At 41.7% G+C, this 21,769-nt stretch overlaps 1 protein-coding gene across 2 annotated transcripts in view; it reads right to left on the reverse strand.

The window, feature by feature from the left end:
- CRYBG1 (crystallin beta-gamma domain containing 1) overlaps positions 1-20,772 on the reverse strand; it is a 350,815-nt gene extending 330,043 nt beyond the window's left edge. Inside the window, exons 1-2 of one of the 2 annotated variants that reach the window (XM_089665003.1) lie at positions 20,481-20,772; positions 20,004-20,389 (exon numbers count right to left, since the gene is read on the reverse strand). In XM_089665003.1, coding sequence (XP_089521129.1) covers positions 20,004-20,284 — 281 coding nt within the window. In that variant the 5' untranslated portion in view covers positions 20,285-20,389; positions 20,481-20,772. Of the gene's footprint in view, positions 1-20,003 lie in introns of both variants that reach the window. The other variant, XM_089664996.1, reaches the window with a different exon arrangement.
- Positions 20,773-21,769: the final 997 nt, after the last annotated feature.

The following is a 21,769-nucleotide window of genomic DNA, read 5'->3' on the forward strand; positions in this document are numbered from 1 at the left end:
TATACTTTAAGCACCGTAGCCATTGGATCTGCAGGACAGCCAGGAGACTAGTACTTTTAGAGGGGGGTGTCAGCTATGTCAGCCTCAATGTAGGCAGGTGGTAGAGCAGGTTCCCCTTTAAAGTGACTCCTCCCGTTGGGAGAAGGCTGGCAGAATAGGCAGGACCAGGGAGGGGGTTCCTGGGATTCCCCATTCTAGCCCCAAGAGAGATAAGAGAGGTCCTTGGAAGCTGGTTTATCCATCTCTCCCATCATTAACCAGGAAGAACATTAGGCCCATCCATCTGCAGGGACACGAGAGCCACTGGCAGGGCTTTGGAGAAAGGGTCCATTCATTATTGGAAATGTGTTGATCTAATTAAGCCATATATTGATTAAGCCTATAAAAACATTAACCACATCCAACATTGTGGTGCTTTTATTCAGTAAGAATGCTGCTCTGAAAAGTGTGAGAGAGTTCTACTGGTGTCCCCCGGCTGTTGGGCCTAGAGAAGGTGCCCAGTGACTGGAGCCCCTGGGAGTGAAGGGGATGAAGCATGCCACCAGGACGGTGGATTGGGGGTCGGTCTACGCCCTCCAGCTACACATTTGGGAGAATAGTCTGGCAAAGGCTGGTAGTCATGGCTCGGCTGTTCGCTATGGCCACGTGTGATACAGGCCGTTAACATCCAAGCTTCCTCAATACAGGATTCCAATATTATTTCCTGAGTAAGTATTTAGTTCAGTGTTTGGAATTCACCGATTGCCAGAGACTGCCTAACTTTTAGCATTTTTTCAGTAGGAGCTCAACAACTGCAGACTCCATATTTTTCTCAGAACTGCTTTCCTTTATAAGGTCTGTTCATCTATAGTCTCACCTAAAGGAAACTCATCAAGAGAAAAATATGAAGAAGGCCTTTACTGACCTTCCTTTTGAAAATGCCAGCTTTTTGGTTTCTTGCTGGTCCAGTGCCTTCAACACTTGATTCACAGATCTGGAACAAGTATATTGCTAGTCATCAAGATACAAATATGAAGAAAGTTGGTACTGACTTCTCCTTCTGAAAATGCCAACTTTTTGGTTTCTTGCTGGTCCAGTGTCTTAAACACTTGATTCACAGATCTGGAACAAGTATATTGCTAGTCATCAAGAGAGAAATATGAAGAAAGTTGGTACTGACTTCTTCTGAAAATGCCAACTTTTTGGTTTCTTGCTGGTCCATTGCCTTCAACACTTGATTCACAGATCTGGAACAAGTATATCGCTAGTACATGTTATAAAACTCCTGGGGACTAATTTCTTAGTTTTTTTTTTTTTAGCAGAGGGTTCAATTCTGCCTTAAGGCAAAGCTCCTGGTACCTCTAAAATTTCACCTCGCATTGCAATCCTTTATGCAGGTCTCCTGTTCTACCAATTTCAGCTCCCCAATATAATTACAATTCAGGAACAGTGCTCCTGTATTTTACATGAGGACTGCTGGGGCCCTAAAGAGTCATAGCACCATTCAATCCCCCTTGGTCATTTCATCCTTGCAGTGTGGAGGCTTTAACTCTTCTAATAGCAGGTAGACCCACTATTATCTTAAGGCTCCTTTCACACAAGCTGTAGGTGTGCAAGTGTTTAGGAGGCGATACTGCCGCCTCCCGATGCTTATTTTTCTTTGCCTTTTTCTTTTACTGCTGAACGATAAACTTCTTCCATTGCAGGACCATGCCACAAGCGTCAGCTAAGCATTTGGCTCATGGTTAGTTTGCAGCCTCATTTGCTTACAGGGGACTCTGCAAGTCATGTTAAAATTTCCCCGATGGGAGCAGTAAAAATGTAGATCAACTACCTGTTTTTACCACCCCCCTGGTCAACCGAGTGAAAGGAGCCTTACAGGTGATGAGCAGCCTGATCGAGCGCTAAATGTTCTTACATTAATCTTTATCCAGGTGTCAAAATGTAATCCTGTTGTATGTGCAGAGAAAAGGAGTATTTATTCAAGCCAAAAAATAAATATTGGAGCTGCCACTGCCAATGGGATTTTCCAACATGCAAACTCTAGGCGGTCATGTACATCCTTCACTAATTAGTAATTCACTGACCCAGAACAATGCAGCAGGAACTAAAGAAAAGATTCCCAGCTTGACTTTTTCTGTGTGTGGGCCGTGTTTTGCCGGCACAAAATGCACAGGTGCTCTGGTCATTCGTATGCAGGCAGTCTTATTCATGTCAATTGGAATGCAGTGGCTGCACTGACACAGCCGCTGCTCGCAATTTGACTTGTGTGCAGGGGGGGCGGACGTTGGATGGCGAGACGCATAGGGCGGGGCCTTGGTAGTGACAACACCATCACATACAGGGGAGTGGTCTGAGTATACATAGACCTGTTTGTTTCATTTTCCATTGATGTTTGAAGTGTGAGATGCTAGTGTTGGCTGTGACACTTATCAATGTGAATAGTTTTCTATGAACTTGGATGAATAAAGATTTTGTAAGGTTTTATGCTATGTGGATTCCTTCTTCTTTCTCCTCCATGTCCTACACTGAACATATGATGAATTAATTGCCATTAAGAGGTTTTCCATCAGTTGAAGTCCGTTACCACAGAGTATTGCTCCCAGAGCACAAGCGATTATAGCTGGTGTATTTTTTGCCAGCATGGAACTCTGGTGCGTGGACTCAATCTATTTGGTGGTGGATTTTCACTTGGGTTAACATCATACAAGATATAGAATTTTGAAGATTGGAGCACCTCATTATTGTTTCAACTATTGTCTCACTAATTTATTGACTTTTTTAAACTTTTTTCTTTTGGACACTTTCTTAAAAAAAAAATTAAAAAATTGCCATTTTCATGTTAATTATTTTAAGATATTAGTATGTTATGTTTGTGAACAGTTTTCCACACATTTCAGTTTTGAACACTTTTTCACACTTTTTTATTACAAGTTTTTACATTTTTTTTTACCACTTTTTACATTATTAGAGATATTTTTTGGGTCGAGTGCTATAAATTTCCTTGTTTTGGTTTAACATATTTTTCCATCGGTTTACCGATTGGTTCACAAATTGTTTCACATATTTATTGTTTACTTGTTTCTTTTGAACACTTGTCTACACCTTTGTAATTAATAATTTTAAATACTTTTTTGATATTTTCGTTGATGTTAATCACTTTAACCCCTTAATTCTCCAGCTCTTGACCATTGCAGCGATACCATATATGTGTATCTTATTTGTTGTTTGTACCCATAGAACAGCCCAGAAACAATAGTTCACATTTTGGTTTTTTTTACCTAAAACACACTGACACACCAATTTTTTTGTATAAATCCTGAGCTTTGACCATGACCATGACCCAAAAACTAACCCTGGCACTTGAACTAGATCAAACCTTAATCTAGGTATTTTTCTTTATTTTTTCTTTTATTTTTTAATATTTATTTATCTTTTTTTTTTTTTTTTTTTTTACAAACTTTTTTTATCTCTCTATGCCAGCAGTTAGAGAGATACAATGTATCTCTCTTCTCCATTCATAGAGAGAGAAAAAACAAGGGGCTGGGCTGCACAGTGACTGATCACTATGATAGCCAACCAGAGGCTATCACAGCGATCACGTGACCCGAAATCGGGAGTCCCGGGTCCCGATCGTTAGAACGGGAGCTGGGGCTATCAGTGACACCGCGGTCTCTGTGCTGGGAGCGTGCCGAGTGACGCGCTCCCAGCACAAAGACAGGTATGCAAATATGCGATCCCACGGAAAAAAGCCCAGTTCCGTAAGGCCGCATATTTGTGGGCCGTTGGCATCAAGGGGTTAAGATATATTGATTATTAATATGCCATATTTTTTAATAGTTTTCCACACATTGTAGTTTTGGACGCTTTCCCACACTTTTTCATTTCTGGTTTTTTCTAGTTTAGTTGTTTTTCAGCACTTTTGTATTATAAGAGATATTTTTTGGGAAGAGCTCTGTCTTGATATTTATTGCTTTGGTTGGTTGCACTATTTGGGTTGATAGCTTCTCTCCTTCAACATATTCCTTATTTATATTTTTTTTTATTCCAGAGGCGCTGTCCTTATCTGTTATTCATTCTATTTATCTTTATTATCTGTATTCCTTTCTCAGTCAGAGCTATAATTTAAAGTAAATACTGGGTTACAGTCATTTTAATTGTTCTACGTAAGCTTTAAATGACAGACACTGCTTTAGGGAACAACAGAATGAAATGTGGGTGGAGAAGTATAAGAAGTGTACACTGATATACTGTATTAGGTATGTAGCACATGTATATGTACAAACTAAACATCATCAAGAACATAAGTCATGGCACAGGCGCACTAAGTCTCAGTTCACACTACTGCTACCTGAAAGTCACAAGACTTGGAGTGCGACTTTGCCAGGTAACTTGAGTACCACATTGACGCAACTCTGAAGCAACTTTGAAGCAACTTTCAGGGAATGCCTGGGTAATCTTCTTGTAATGTCAGATCCAAATCACATCAATATAGATGAGGATCTGACTTGGAGGTGACTTTTATTAAAGTATATGGACACAAGTTGGATAGAAGTCACCTTGAAGTAGTACAGGAACCTTCAGTGACTTCAGTAGTGCTAATTAGGACAGCTCTCATTGACTAACATGGTATTTCACATGTCATGCGACTTGGGGTCTCACAAGTCAGATTCCAAGTCGCGGAAGTGTGAACCGAGCTTAAAAGAATCGAATGCTAAGAATAAATAGTGTTTGCACATTCATTTTTCAAGGATAAGTTCTCCTTTGTAAAAATAAATAAATGCACATCTTTTTTTCAGGTAAAAAAAAAAGTGCATTTATATTTTTTTCACTATGAGCCTGCAAAGCATTCCACCTGCGATCAGCAGGGCTCTTGCAGTCAATTTGTGTAAATGGTCTGCTCAAACATTGCAAGAGTAGGCAGTTACACACTGACAGAAAGACGCAATGATCTTCCTAGAGTGGTCAATGGCACCCTGGTGGTTTATTACGAAATACAAGCCAACAGCCGCAAAATTTGTCGGTACTTGTATTTTTCATACAGAACTCTGTGAACGTTTTTTTAAAATTGGGACAGCAAGCAGGGGGAGAAGATCCTCCATTCGCTGTCAAAACATCTGTAAGATGTTACATGTTACACTCTGAATATGGGTGTAATATTACGAAAGGTGAAACCATGCTTTAACAATCTCATTCTCATTCAGATGTCTATAGTCCTGGCATTGGTAGGCCACAATTCATCAAAGCCCAACCAAAGGCAAAATATTTTTAGTTTTTGATATGGTGGTAGAGTGGCAACTTCTGAAAAGTTTTTATTACTACTAAAGAAGGCGGATAAGTATAAGATACACTTCTACAAATAAAGTTTGCAATAATTACATACATTCTTGAAATATATACTGTAAATCATCAGGTGATGCTGCAATAAATATGAATAATATCAATCCTCCACGTGATATACACTTCTGAGCCCTATGTAACATGCACAACAGAGCCCCACACCCTGTGCAACATGAACCCCAGAGCCTTGCGTCCTGTGTGACGTGAACCCCCGAGCCCCATGAAACATGCATTCCTGGCCTTGCGCCCCAATGCATCATATACTCCTGAGCCCCTCACCCCGTGCCATATGCACTGCTGAGCCCTGCACTGCCTGTGTGACGTGAACCCCCGAGCCCCATGAAACATGCATTCCTGGCCTTGCGCTCCAATGCATCATATACTCCTGAGCCCCTCACCCCGTGCCATATGCACTGCTGAGCCCTGCACTGCCTACAATACCACACCTGAGCCCTGCGCCCCCTGCAATATGCACCTCTGAGCCCTGCACCCCCTACAATAAGCACCCATGAGCCCTGTGCCCCCTGCAATATGCACCCTTGAGCCCTGAGCCCCCTGCAATATGCACCCCTGAGCCCTGTGTCCCCTGCAATATACACTCCTGAGCCCTGCACCCTCCGCAATATGCACCTCTGAGTCCTGCACCCTCCGCAATACGCACCTCTGAGCCCTGCACCCTCCGCAATACGCACCTCTGAGCCCTGCACCCTCCGCAATATGCACCCCGAGCCCTGTGTCCCCTGCAATATACACTCCTGAGCCATGCACCCTCCGCAATATGCACTCCTGAGCCCTGTGCCCTCTGCAATATGCACCCCTGAGCCCTGTGCCCCCTGCAATATGCACTGCTGAGCCCTGCGTCCCATGTAACATGCACTGCTGAGCCCTGCGCCCCATGTAACATGCACTCCTGAGTCTTGGTTCCTATGTCACAGAAACTCTTGAGCTCTGTACTACAGTCCCAGTGCAATATGCACTCCAAAGCTCTGTGCGACCCCCCCCCCCCCCAAAGCTGGGCATACCTGCACCTATTATCTGGCAAAAAAGGCCTGTGCATAATCGCCATTTGCTCAGCGTTTGCCCAATATATCACAGATAGCGTTAAACTGTATCCTCTAATGTATACTTATACATCAAACACAAAAATATAGCAAACAAACTTGTTTATTTGCTATATTTGTGCTTGATGTATATGTTTACAGAGGGTGAAATCTAACACTATTTGTTACTTATATATTGGGCAAGTGCTGGGTGACACATATTTTCAAACATTATTAGATCCTAGGTAGTTAAATAACGTGTATAGTTTTAAGTCATTTCTGTGTTGGCAACAGCTTTCAAGCACCTTATGCATATATTATATTTTTTTTTTTATTTCTCTCTGTGTCCTCATTTGGGAAATTACCCTTAACCACTTGCCCTCCAAGAGGATTTACCCCGCCCGCCCCCTTCCTGACCAGGCCATTTTTTTTTCAATACGGCGCTGCATTACTTTAACTGACAATTGCGTGGTCATGCAATGCTGCGCCCAAATTAAATTTATGTCCTTTTTCCCCAACAAATAGAGCTTTCTTTCAGTGGTATTTGATCACCTGTGCGTTTTTTATTTTTTGCACTATAAATAAAAAAATACCGATAATTCTGAAAAAAAATATATATATATTTTTGACTTTTTGCTATTAAACATGTCCAGTAAAAAAAATTTTAAAAATCTAATTTTTCATACATTTAGGCCAAAATTTATTCTGCTACATTTCTTTACTTAAAGTTTACGTGAAAGTTATAGCGTCTACAAATGGCAGTATATATACTGGAATTTTTTTTTTTTTTTGGTACTAGTAATGGCAGCGATCAGTGGCTTATAGCGGGACTGTGGGACTGCGGCGGCATTCTGACACTGAGGGGAACTGACTTAGTGTCACTGACATCCACAGTGACACCAATACAGTGATCAGTGCTAATAAAAGGAACTGACACTGTACTAATGGCACTGGGCATGAAGGTGTTAACATCTGGGGCGATCAAAGGGTTAACTGTGTGCTGTTTCACTACGGGGGTTGTGTGTGTGCTTCACTGTAAGCACACTTCTATGCAGGGCCATACAAAGCAGTGTGCAGGAGCACATAGGGGAGAGATCTGTGTTGTGTAAATACAGGTTTCTCTCCTGTCAGAGATACTCGGCGATCATCAAGTGCCGGCAAGAAATCAAGAGCCGAGACCCGGTGATTGACAGCCAAGGCCACGAATGGCGGCGCTGGTAGGTCGTGCACACAGCGCCAATGCACCCACTGCCCGGAACTGCAAAATCAAATTATATATATATATATATATATATATACAGTCAGGTCCATAAATATTGGGACATCGACACAATACTAACATTTTTGGCTCTATACACCACCACAATGGATTTGAAATGAAACGAACAAGATGTGCTTTAACTGCAGACTGTCAGCTTTAATTTGAGGGTATTTACATCTAAATCAGGTGAACGGTGTAGGAATTACAACAGTTTGCATATGTGCCTCCCACTTGTTAAGGGACCAAAAGTAATGGGACAATTGGCTTCTCAGCTGTTCCATGGCCAGGTGTGTGTTATTCCTTCATTATCCCAATTACAATGAGCAGATAAAAGGTACAGAGTTCATTTCAAGTGTGTTATGTGCATTTGGAATCTGTTGCTGTCAACTCTCAAGATGAGATCCAAGGAGCTGTCACTATCAGTGAAGCAAGCCATCATTAGGCTGAAAAAACAAAACAAACCCATCAGAGAGATAGCAAAAACATTAGGCATGGCCAAAACAACTGTTTGGGACATTCTTAAAAAGAAGGAACACACCGGTGAGCTCAGCAACTCCAAAAGACCCGGAAGACCGGGTCATCATTGTATTGATGTGTTATGCACTCTTTTAGACGGTTGCATAAAGTATATCGTTTTAGATAATTTCCTTGTTAGCTTGTAAACACCTTTTTCATATATTTCCTTGTAAACACTTTTTTCATATATTTCCTTGTAAACTTTGTATTGCTGTCTGCATCCTCAATAGGGAGATATCCTGTTATGTACTATCCTGGTGATACCAGGACAAGAAATGAAAGAGTGATGATGTCACTGATACAGGAAAACACAGAGAGAGCAATAAAAACAAGATAGATGTTCTATCTTTTATCCTTTCCATCCAATAAATATGTTCTTGTTCCTGGTTCTGTCTGTTTGTAACACCCTATCATTGATAAAGGAGATGAGGGAAATCACCCCAAATGGGATATGAACAACAATAAAGCCCTAACAGGAGGTTGAAACCTCTTCAATCCTGTAAAAAACTAAAAAATATATAATTATGATTGGACTTTGAAGAAGAAATATAGGCACATATAAAAGACACAAGAATGAGGAGTGACGGAGACATGAACTCATCATTGTACTACTTTTTTCACTGTTCAGTGGCTGAGGTGGGTCAACCTGGGCTCAGAGGACATGGATTGAATGATGATGGCCATAAAAGTGAGGACATCTAGAGGCAGAAAAAAAGACCTTTGAGAGAGATTCCTATCCTCAAGCAAAGATTTGCAGTACATGCTGATTTTGTTATTTTATCTTTTACTGGGCTATTCATTTTTTATCTTGTTATTTTTTTCCGGACTTCTGCTTGCTAACCTATTCGGGACCATTCTGCATATCTCTCATTGTAATCTTGATAATATGATATATTCAATAATGAAGTGGGAAGAAAATTAAGGCATAAAGAATCCAAGAAAATGAGCAGTAGACATATAGGGCCCATTCACACGATATGCTTCGGGTTGCGCTACGCATTCTTTCCCAACACAGTCCCAACGCATAGACACAGCCTTGCATTCTATGAATTCACTTCATACCAGTTTACTGCAATGATGTGGGCTTATAAAAAAAAAAGACATTCTGCATTTTTATGCAGTGCAGCATAATGCAACGCTCTATAGCACATTGCAATGTGCTGCAGTGAATAAAGATGAATGGAATGTCTTTTTGGGAGACTACTATATATATATATATATATATATATATATATATATATATATAAAAAAAAGGTGAACTGCACAACGCAAGAAAACATTGGCACCACCCTCTTCACAGTGAACACCAGTGGATGCGGTATAACTTGACTGCTAGTGTAAATGAGCTCTAAGGCTGCTGCGATGCCAAAATCATACCACTTGTTTGCGACTTCCTGGCAACTTGCTTGTTACTTTTGTGATTTAACTTTGTAGCCTATGGAACTCAAGGCGCAGAAAAGTAGTGCAGGAACCTTTTTTTTTTGTTGCTGCAACTTGATTTGCATGGCTTAAAGTGGAATTCCACTCACGCTGTAAAAAAAACAATCACTTACCTGTCCCACAATCCCACATTGCCCCCGCCGCAGCCCATTTCACCGGCCGTCCTGTATTCTAGGTGCCGGCATCTTCATTGTGGGCACCCGGCTGTGACAGCTTGCGGCTTCACAGCCAGGTGCCCACTGCGCATGCGCGAGTAGCGCTGCGCTTCCTGAATGGCTCTGTCGTCTTCTGGGACCTGTCACGTGTTCCACAAGACTTCGGGGAGGGAGGGTAGGAGGACAACTTCCGATTCCCTGTCAAATTTGGGTATCCATTCTCCTCCCCCCGCTCCCCAAAGGTGCCAATCCTTAATGGGGAGCGGGGGACCAATCTTCCCCTTTTGGGTGGAACTCTGCTTTAAGACAACACCCTCTGAAATTAATGTGTTTTGACTTGTCATTCGACTTTATGTGTTGCAAGTCACATGATAAGTTGTAGTGTGAACTGGGACTAATAAAACAATATCACCATGCTATGATACAAGTTGCCTAATTTATTGTTTTTGTTTGTAAAGACTGGGGGGGGGGGGGGGGATAACAAGGAGTTTTTGCACCACTCTTCTAAGCTGAGGAAATCGAGCAGATCCTGCTCCTAATTACCAAAGGGGGAGCAAACCCCTTTGTTAATTAGGACTCATCTTCTCCCTGTTCTATGCTGTGTCTGCGACAGACATAGTACAGGACAGTACGACTAAAGCTTCTGGAAGTTTAGTCAAAAGAGAATTATGACTTTCCTTTTTTTCTCAAATTAAAGTTACCTAGGTGGATGTAGCACTGGTCCCCCGCCGCTTTAAAGTGTGACATGATCACTGATTTCTGAGTTCTCAAGTTCTCAAAGCAGCTTTGAGCAGACAGCGGTGACTGCTCTGCTTCCTCCCACCAGCCAACAGCAGGCTTCAGTGATCTGAAAATGGGTCACAGGAAAACAGAAAGAACTGCACTTCTTTGATCCACAGGAGAAGTACGGCCAATAGATCTTTGGCTGTACTTCTTTAGTTCCCTGTTTTTTTTCTATTGTCCCACAGCACTTAACCAGATTCAAATTTCGATTCCCCAACTGTCATTCTCTAAGATGTGAATTCAATTGGCCACTGTGGGAAAACACAGACTTTTTTTTAAACCACCATGATAAAGGAAAATAAGCTGTGTTAGCAGTTTTATAAGCACTTCATTATGAAAGAATTCCTAATAATATAATAAATTGCTATTCTCACATGAAAGTAGGTTGGTTCAAAAGTTGAAGCATATTTTTGTAGACTATTAAGAATGATAGCCATGAAAAGCAAAGCAGACTGACGGTGTTTTCAAAACAGGTAGTTGCTTCAGGCAGGTGATTGACGGACAGAATTTACAACACAGGGACAATTGGAGACAAGCCAGCCAACTACTTTGTTCTCTGGAGAATGTGGTTTTAAGATTTTTAGCTTGATATTATATCCACGAAGAAGAAAGTAGGTGGTTCACTTAAAATGTTTCTAGAAAATACTTAAAGTGTTACTAAACCCACAACAGTAAAATCAGTCTGTATATGCAGCAAAGCGTGCTTGTTAAACTCACTGTGGAACCTAAAGTGTTAATCCATATTGTGTAAAAAGACACAATGTTTAATCCCGTCTTCTCTGATCCTCCCCTTCTTCCAGTGTCCCCCTCTTATCTCCTGATAAGACATATTCTGTGAAGTCACTCTGCACATGCTCAGTTTAATGTGTATGGCTAGAGAGTTTTTTTTTCTTGGTAGAGTGCATGTGATCAGCACAGGGCCAACCAGCACTGTCCAAACAGAGGGTCCAGGGATATGCAGCCCTTATAGGACAATCAGAGGAGAATGAAAACTCCTCCTACAAGCTTTAGCCAATGCTCAGCCAGACACTGATAGAAGTCACAAGACTACTGATGAGAAAAGGTATTTAGCAGTTTATATTTACTAAAATAATTGCATTTCCATGTTCTGTGTACTGTGGGAGACCAGATATAGTGAATGAATTGTCCTGGGCTTAATAACACTTTAATGTATATCTAAAGCCAAAACCTTCTTTTAAAAGAGAATTATTAAAACTTCTGCCAGTCATCTGTGTCCAATTGGGGAGATTTTCCTTCACTTTTTATCCTGTAGACACAAGGAAGTAAGTGGAAAGCTCTTCAAAGTGAGTGAGAATTTCCCCTTAGATACTTTTCACTGGAACAGGTGTTCCCATTGGAAGATTTCCCATCTATGTTCTGGTGACAACTCCAAATGTTTGATCTTCTGTCACTTTCAGTCCCAGTGCCAATGGTGGCAGTGGCGTTATCAAGGGTCTAACCAACATCTTTTGTTTATTTGCAGCCTGTATGTGTCTCACCAAAACCTCCAGGCTATGTGTGTAAGAAGTTACAGCAAATGAAGCATCTTTTCAGAAGTCCATGCTTCTAACAGCTTGCTCACAATTGTCTGGTGTTCTCAGTTAATGTGTTTTCAAAGCTGGCCATACATGGAACGAATTTTGGCTGGTTCCTGCATGCTGCCACCCAACAGCCTTCATTTGAAAAATTAAAGAAAAAAAAAAAAAACAGGAGGAAAATAGTCAGCTTCAGAGGACAATAACAGCAGCAGAAGATTCTTCTATACACGGGGTTTAGCATGGATGGAGGAATCTATTAGATTTTTTTCTTTCAGCTTGCGGGTTGAAGGAAAAATAAGATCTATGTGAATATATAGCCATCTAAAAGTGGAACTTCACTCTCTGAATCAACATTGACTATTTTTAATCCTTACGCTGCTAGCATTAGTAAATAGATGGGAAAGTGTATTATATTTACTCGTTCTAAACTTTTTTTTTTCACATTTCTTCAGTTATTTTCTGGTTTCCAGGCCTAGGCAAATTATGTCATACATCTCAGGAGTCTTCAGGAGGGAGGAGGGGTTTTCTCAGCTAAGCACACCCTCCTACCTGAACGCCTGAGCTAAGGGCAGATGGATTCCAGGAAGTAAATGCTGCATGAACTATCTGCCCTTCAGGTGTTATTAAACCCTGGTCCCCGCATTCACTATATCTGGTCTCCCACAGTACACAGAACATGGAGATGCAATTATTTTAGTAAATATAAACTGCTAAATATCTTTTCTCATCAGCAGTTAGAGCAGTCTTGTGACTTCAGTTGAGCACTGGTTAAAGCTTGTAGGAGGAGTTTTCTTTCTGTTCTAGGAGGATGTAACACCCCTGACCGCTGTCTGGACAGTGCTGATGGGCACTGTGCTGATCACATGCACTCTCCCAAGAAAAAAAAAACTCTCTAGAAATACACAAACTGAGCATGTGCAGAAGGGCTACAGGTTCAGTCTGTCTTATCAGGTGGACATTTGAACAAGAGGAGGGGCAGAGAAGACAGGATCAAACAGCCTTTTTACACAATGCAGAGGATTAAGGTTCCAGAGTGAGTAATAAAACATGCTTTACTACAAATACAGACTGATTTTACTGTTGTGGGTTTAGTAACACTTGAAATAAGATGGCCATGGCCATGAATGCTAGGGAGGTGTTTTTCTAAGTGATTTCTCAACAACAACAAAAAGCATGGAGACATGGATGGATGGAGGAGTTTGCCTAAGTGATTTCTCAACAACAACAAAAAGCATGGAGACATGGATGGATGGAGGCGTTTGCTTTGAATATTACAAATTAATTAAATAGCATTTTTTGGTCTGTTGTGCTCAGATGCAGTATAGTTCCACTTTAAGGGTGCTCTCTATGGCCGATTGTTTTGTATTTTTTTTCCCCTGTTGACATACTTCTGGACACTAACCAAAAGCATGTGCTATATTGAAATTGTCATTTTAAGATGGCTGGCAATGATGGTAAATGATTCAAGCAGGTGCATGTATCCTTTATGTTCCAAATACAGTACACATCAGCAGCAAGTCTATATATTTATAGTTCAAGTGCTACATATGTGGCTCTAAATTGACTGGATCTAGATGGTGGCTCTTGCCAGTTCTGGAGTTCCATAGATTAAGAAAAACATTTGGGGTTCCAGAGAAATACTAAAATGAGATTCTTGAGGGGTCTGAGAGCAGACACACATCAACAATTGTGATCCCAACTTGAAATGGGTTGAGCATCAGTACAGTATTGAATGCATTAATAGTATAAGACTTTACATTTTGTGCTTTGAACCAATACCAAGTAGATTTTACACAGGTAGGCCAAACATTTAGTTTACAAATCATTAATTGTGATGACATAACTATTTTTTTCTTTTTTGCGATCTGGCCAGTAACACACTTCCTGTCTTAGGTTGTCTCCACTCTGAATAAAGAAACAATGCAGACACCTTTTGACCGCATTGTCTGTCTGGGGCAAGGGTGGGCACCCTGCAGCTCTCCAGCTGTTGTAAAACTACAAGTTCCATCATGCCTCTGCAAACTATAGTTGTAACTGTCAGTTTTTCAATGTCTCATGGGACCTGTAGAGTCATGCTTGTAACGTCCGGTCTTTGCAATGCCTCATGGGAAATGTAGTTTCACAACAGCTGGAGAGCCGCAGGTTGCCCACCCCTGGTCTGGGGTGAAGGTAGTGTTAGACTAAATTTAGAAGGACTTGACTAACAAATTAAAGCGAACACTTTTTAGGCTAGCTTCGCACTAAAGTGCACTGTTCGTTCTGGTTGCAGGTGCGGGAATTGTATCAGCACTCGCAATCACCTGCAGCCGAATCGCGCTGCTCATTCTGAATGGCACCCTCATGTATCTGAGCCCACAGTGCCATCAGGAGCGGGTGGTTGTGGGTGTGGGAACTGATTTGATTTTTTTGTGGTTTCCCAATGGATGTGTTTTTGAAAAGGTGCATGCGCGTTTTTATTGCATGAAATGTGAGCTACATGGTGAACCAGGCCTTAACAGTTAGGGCTCATGTACACTGCATCTGCTAAACCGATGTTCTGGAGCTTTTCTGTGTTTTTTTCAGCATCCCCTGAACTCTCCCTAATGTTTTCCTATGTGTCCATGTACACTATGTCGTTTACAGGTAGTTGAGTTTACAGTCGTTTTTTTGAACACATCAAACTTGCGTTCAGGAGTAGATTTTACCAGCTTTTCAAACACTTGTAAATGTAGTTAACCTCGTTTAGAAGCGCTTTTTAACTGTTCCATGTCCAGATGCTGTCCAAAGCCTTTTTTTATTATCAGAAATGCATGCAAAGCGTTTTCCATGTATTCAAATGGACCTAGCACACCAGCGCAGTCAGTTCCAGGTTTTGTGTGAAGGAAAAAATGGTAGAACGTGCCGCATTATGCTCATGATGGGATCCATAGTGAATACAACCAGAAAAAACAGGTTATCTCAACACATACTGATCTCTCTGCTTCTGCCCTCTCTATTCCTCTCAAAATGTCTGAAATAGTTCATCTTTGCTATTTTTCAGTGCATTCTGCGCATTTGAGAAGATCTTTTAAAAATGCTTCTAAACGCAAACGCACATAAACGTGCGTAAACGCGGTATGCAAACGCGGCTAAACTGACGCTTTTTAACCTACGTTTTCCAGCAGTCAGTTTCCATCATTCAGAAGAGTTTTCCAAATGCCCCGTGTACATGAGCCCGTACAGTAACAGTTTTTTCCTTTAGGGGTAAACGTTTTTAATAAATTAACAAAAGCTGATCATTGTTAAAGCAGAACTAACCCCTCCTATCCTTTACAGCAAGGGTCTCCAAACTTTCTAAACAGCTTATTGCCCTTCAGACTTTAGGGGGACCAGACTATAGCCAACAGGAGTGGAAATTTTCCTGGTATATAAAACGTTTTTATTTTTTGGTTTATTACTGCTTTAAGTACTATCTCCCTTTGTCTCATATAACAGTTATCATAGTTATATCTTCAGTGGCACGTGCCTGGGTTGTACAATTAAACAACAGCTACTGTGTACTGACAACAGTCCACACCCCCAACAGATGGCTCTATACAATATATCTTGATGTAGTAGAAATATAGGGCCTTCAGATCTTCCCCAATGGTGGCCAAACCAGGCTGTACGTCAGGCTCGTACTGCCGCTTAAACTACTGTAAACCAGTTTTTTAGTTCTACCCCAAATAACCATTACTATTCTATGGAATGAATCATGGCCAACTATTTCTGAAATAATACAGACTCATCTAATTGATCATATTATTAGGAATTTATAATGGAAGGTAAATAAGCCGTTTTGTCTGCTCATCAGAAAATCTAAACAATGGCCCTGGGTTAAGAATACAAACTCTATTTTCATATATAACGCATGGCTCACAGTGTTTACCTAGACGCATTTAATAGGATGCCAATTAAATAGGTTAGCTAAGCAATGTTACTTCCGAAATTAAGGCGAGTGCCAAGACTGCTATATATATATACAAGAATTGGTACCACTGGCTGATTGTGTTAAACCTGGAAGGCAGAGCTGTCACACCACCACCTGAATACATATTTCCTCACCTCTTTTATTCTTCTGAACCTGCCACTGTTTGCCTTTTGCCAGTCTCTGCCCTTATCAAATAAGGTTTGTGACACCCCTACCATGGTGGCATTGTGTCAAGTGGGAGGTGGTGTTTGGAAACAAACATCTCATGCTCACTCCCTGATCAAGTATGGGAAATAAGCAGAAATAACACATCAGAGTGTTGACCCATAACATAACACATCACCAAACACATATTTACTACTGCGCAGATTTAGGTTACAGTGTAGTCATACCAAATTAAAGAGAATTAGTAGATGATAACAACAAAGCAGTTTTCCTGGGGCAGCTCATTCACATTTTTGTGTATTTTGCACTGTGAGTCATGGCAGAGTGAACTTCTGAGTTAACCCTTTGCTGCTATAAATTGCAAGCCTGACAACGTGAAAGTGGATGAGAGCAAAGGAATACATGAAGTCTAATCAGTGCCAGTTGTATACATTTCAGTGTAATGGTGGCCATACACACTTTGATAAGTGGTCAATTTATTTTCCAATCGTTCCCTCTCAATAGGAATAATAGACCTGTCCTATAGTCGAGCAGATTTCGATCTCTAGTTGGCAGATATGCTTGGGAGTTATCAATCACATCTGTTTTCACTATGCAATCTCATAATTGAATCAATCAAAATATGATCACATTCTTGATCAAAGAATTTCAGTGTTGCCAATTAATGCAACATGATTGACACAATAGAGCCTAAGGCTAGCCATAGATCAGCTTTCTTAACCCTTTTACCCCAAAAGAACACTTGTAGTAATTTTCATGTCTCAAGGAACCCCTGTTAAGGTTAGTCCATTGGTGGCCATTGCGAGAATCACCCTTACATCGTTGGTGGTCAGTGTGGAGAATACTCCCCTACAGCAGTGGCCAGAATGCCACCCTTACAATTATGCCTGCCAAGCGGTGATGGACCTGGAATTATGCAAGCACCATCACATCGAAGGACAGTTAGCCACAGCTCAAGGAACCTCTGGTCACCTCTGAAGAAACACTTGTAGTAATTTTCAGGTGTCAAAAAACCCCAGTTAAGGTTGGTTCATTGGTGACGATTGCGACAATCACCCTTACAGTGGGGAGAATACTCCCCTACAGCGATGGCCAGAACACCACCCTTACAATTATGCCTGCCAATCAGTGATGGACCTGGAATTATGCAGGCACCATCACATAGAAGGACAGTTAGCCACAGCTCAAGGAACCTCTGGTCACCTCTGAAGGAACACTTAGTAATTTTCAGGTCTCAAAAAACCCCAGTTAAAGTTAGTTCATTGGTGACCTTTGCGAGAATCACCCTTACATCGGGGGTGGCCAGTGGGGAGAATACTCCCCCATGGCGGTGGCCAGAACACCACCCTTACAATTATGCCTGCCAAGTGGTGATGGACCTGGAATTACTAAGGCACCATCACATAGAAGGTCAGTTAGCCACAGTTCAAGGAACCTCTGATCGCCTCTGAAGGAACCCTGGGGTTCCATGGAAGCCAGGTTGAGAACAGCTTTTTTTATCAAAAAAAATGATTCCCCCATCCACACAAGCGAGGTAGTTGGATAAATCCTCTCTACTGTGCTATTGTATTCTGACAGCAGGGCTCCTCTCCTGTCAGAATACATTGACTAACTCTGTAGCTGCTGATAAAATGAAAATTTCCCAACATTCCCTTTCCACAGAAGTCAATCATTAGATCAACTTCGGTCGACTGAGAACAGCCACAGATGGATCGCAATTCTGCCATTCTCTGCTGAACCAAACAAATTTCTATTCATCTATGGCCTGCTTAAACTGATTGGAAGGAAAGTTATACCCATTCAATTGTTTGCAGATTGGATCATCTTGATCAAATCGCAGCCGCACATCTATCAGAAAATAAAATCAAAGTGTGTATGGCCATCATAATTGGTGAAAGCAGTATTCACAGAACATAACCAAAATGACACAAGTCTATGAACTTTCACCTGTAAATATAAGCACATGATTTTTGTGTAGTATGCTTGGCTGAATAGACGAGTGAATTGCTCGAGTGTGGCCTTGAGCAATCAACTTCCTTAATTACATTTCAAGTGATCGTTATAAGTTGAAGGGGGTGTGTCACCTGTTTCTGCAAGCCTCTCTTTATATAAAATTGTGATGTTTTTAATGTATCAGTGAATGTCGGTTTGCAGTTTATGTTGAATATTATGTTGAATATTCTTTTGATATAGTCAAATGAACACTGTTAAGATCAATTGGACTGTTAAATGAATACAAACATGTTTTGCCAATGCAGGGCAAAGCAACAGGTTCAATTGATTGCCCTCTTCCTCAGCAACACTAAGGGCTCTTTCACATGAACATTCTGATCGGGTCTGCCTGCCCGTTTTTAGAGCAGACCCGATTGGAACCTCCATTCTCCTCTAAGGAGCGACGGGTGTAAATGGACATATGTCCGTTTACACCCATGGATATCCAATCTGCCAAAAAGGACGGATGGGGATCCAATTCCCCTTCCGTCCATCGGATTGGATGAAAATTGACAGGGGGTCCGTTTTTCATTCTGATTGCACATAGAGGAGAACGAGCAGCTCTGTGTCTGCTCTGCAGCAACCGAGGGGACACGGATCTGTCATCTGCATGCTCAGTGGGGATCAGTGGAGAGATTCCCCACTGAGCAAGCGGATTCGCTAAACGGGTCCGTCCCATGTGAAAGAGCCCATACTCATCTCTCCTTCCCCTGCTGCTCCAATAAGCTGCTGGGAAATACCTAGCACTTTCAAGTATGGAAGAGTAGGGATCGGACGAGATTCGAACCATGTGTGGGCAGGCTGAATGTACCCAAGTGGGTCGATCCATCAACCATCCTGTCAGATTTTCCATGCAATTATTGCTAGCAGTAATCACTATGCAGGGACAGCTCCCCCTGCCAAGAGAACACAATGGCTCCATAGGAGGGATTCCCGTATCAACACTGACTATTGATCTACAGCCAGCTTTACTCTCATGTGACAGTGCTGGTGTTTGGGGATTGGCTCAGCTCTGTCACATGGGGAACAGTGGACAATTCTCAGCCCTTGATTTATTTGATTTTAGAGCGTTTACAGCTTTCCTTATTCCCAGCAGCTAACAGAGCAAAAGCGAGGTAAGATGAACTGATAGGAAGGGGGGATTATAGCTTTATAGTTCTCAGAGCAAAACTACAGCATGCAAACTATTTTGTAACATGCACCATTCAGTATGTGGTGGTTGTAAACAGGATATTTTCTTTTGATTTATACCTGCATGCTTACCTATGTATGAAATGAATTAAATGTATTACAATAAATAGTCTTGCCATACTCAGAGTGAATATGGCTGGTTCCTGATGAACCACATGAAAGTCGTGCTGTAAATGGCACTGTTGGCAACCTCCTACCCGACATTATTCGATTTGATTATCGAAGGAGACGGGTGGAAAATTGTCAGCTGAAATGTGTTTGCATCCAATCAGATGCAGCCACTGTTCAGATATTCTGACAACCAGGAGTGCTGGCTGTCAAACTAAAATAGCAGGGGAAATTCTTCCACCCACACTGTTTAGCATAGATGAGGGAATTTATCGGACTGAAAGAGAGAAATCTTACAGTGTATGGTCACGCAAGGTCTAGGTGTCCTTTCCACAAATCTGACCCTGTTGCAGTGTGTCCAGGTCCTTGGCTGGCACACAAGCAGGCTTACTAAGAAAACAAGTGCAAAACCTAATGATGACATGGAAAGATCGGTAACCCATAGCAACCACTCAATCAAATTTCATCAGTGCACCTGTCAGAACACCAAAGTATGCTTTCTGATACATTATTATGGGTTACATAACCTTGTTCAATATTTTTTTCCCTAATAAAATGACCACTTACTTGTCACTATGACCAGGGGACGAAGGAGGAGAGATGGATGCATCACTTGTATTTTTCCGTCTATTTCTCCAACTTCCAAATGGTTTCTTCTTGACATCTGATGGAGTCTGCATTGGTGACACTTGCTCCTTGGGAATGCCTCCATCACCAGGTCCAACTGTTTCCACCCCAGGTGGGCTTTTATTTTCAGATGGTATCCCATTGCCCCCCTTCTCCGTCTCATTGGAACGGCTCTTGAAGAACCTTCCTAGCTTTCGAAAACTGTTGCTCTTCTTCTCCATAGAAACTTGTTCAGTTCTCTAATCCACAGGCAACGTACTCCCAACAGGTAGCAGAATCAAAAAAAAACCGGCCGACTGGGAATTATTCCAAATGAATAAAGGAGGCTGTAAAAAGCAGGAAAGAAATTTCCGGCTGGTTAACCAGCAGCAATCCTGTAGGACACACAATCAGAACAGTGGCAGCTAAGACCTTTACCTGTTACACATGGTCCCAAGTCAGAAGAAGCCAACAACGTGTGTAGATGCTGCAGTCAGTGTCAGGACGGTGCCGGATGCCTGGGCTGCTGTCCCTTTAATGAAAGTTTCCAGTGTTAGTGAAATAAAGCGTAACCCCCCTCTTCTAGGGATCCATTCCTGGGAGCTGGTTCTGATATAGAAGGACAGGAGCTAAATCAGGGGAGTGCTAGGCAGAAGGCTGCAGCCGCTGTGCTACGTTATGTTTCTATACATAGGTGTTTATCCTGGAGGAGGCAGACAAAGCATGTGTGATCAGCTGCTGGGAACAGAGGAGGAGTCACCCAACAGGCTCAGGTTACCAGGTTCCCTGCCCTGAGATCAAGCCATTCTCCACAATGGGAGGATCTCCTGATCACCCTGCCTGGACCACTGATTGTCACTGACACCATGCAGGAATTTAGGAATGACTTGTATTTATTTGGGAAGTGTGTGCCTGTGCTTACAGAGCCCCTGAGTGGTAGATGCAGGCACTGAAAGACAGGAGGGACATAACACCACTGACCACTGTGCGGGTCTATGTATTCTTCTTCAGATGTTGGACATTGCCTATCACAGCTCTGTTTACCACAAGGACACTTGTACCTAGATCAGCAGGATTTAAGGGGCGGCTTCAAGTCTCAATGTTTACAAAGTGTCATTATGTTTTGTTTGTTTTCTGAACACATTTGTGATTTAGATCTAGTTTACACTTCTGGTTGGAGTGAGTGGGGCAATAATAATAGGAGGTTGAGCCACATTTTTACTCCCCCCCTTCTTAAAGTAGAACTATAAGAAACACCTTTTTTTTCATTTTTGAATACAGTAAGGTTGGGTTATAATCCCTGTCAGTTGTTTTTTTTCCATTGCTGTCCTATTGAGGACAGCACAGCGGCTTAGCCTGGGTTCACATATGTGCGTTGCCGCACATATGTGATCCCAGGCTAAGCCGCTGTGCTCAATAGGACAGCAATGGAAAAAAAACAACTGACAGGGATTATAACCCTCCCTTACTGTATTCAAAAATGAAAAAAAGGTGTTGCTTATAGTTCTACTTTAAGAAGGGGGGGAGTAAAAATGTGGCTCAACCTCCTATTATTATTGCCGCACTCACTCCAACCACAAGTGTAAACTAGATCTAAATCACAAATGTGTTCAGAAAACAAACAAACATAATTACACTTTGTAATGGAAAAAAAAAAAAACAACTGACAGGGAGCGTAACCCTCCCTTACTGTATACTACATGTGATTCGCACAGGAACTGCACTGC

The sequence above is a fragment of the Staurois parvus genome, unplaced genomic scaffold (assembly GCF_062004578.1).
Source record: "Staurois parvus isolate SC_StPar_1 unplaced genomic scaffold, SC_StPar_1.0 ptg000048l, whole genome shotgun sequence".
Lineage (NCBI taxonomy): Eukaryota > Metazoa > Chordata > Amphibia > Anura > Ranidae > Staurois > Staurois parvus.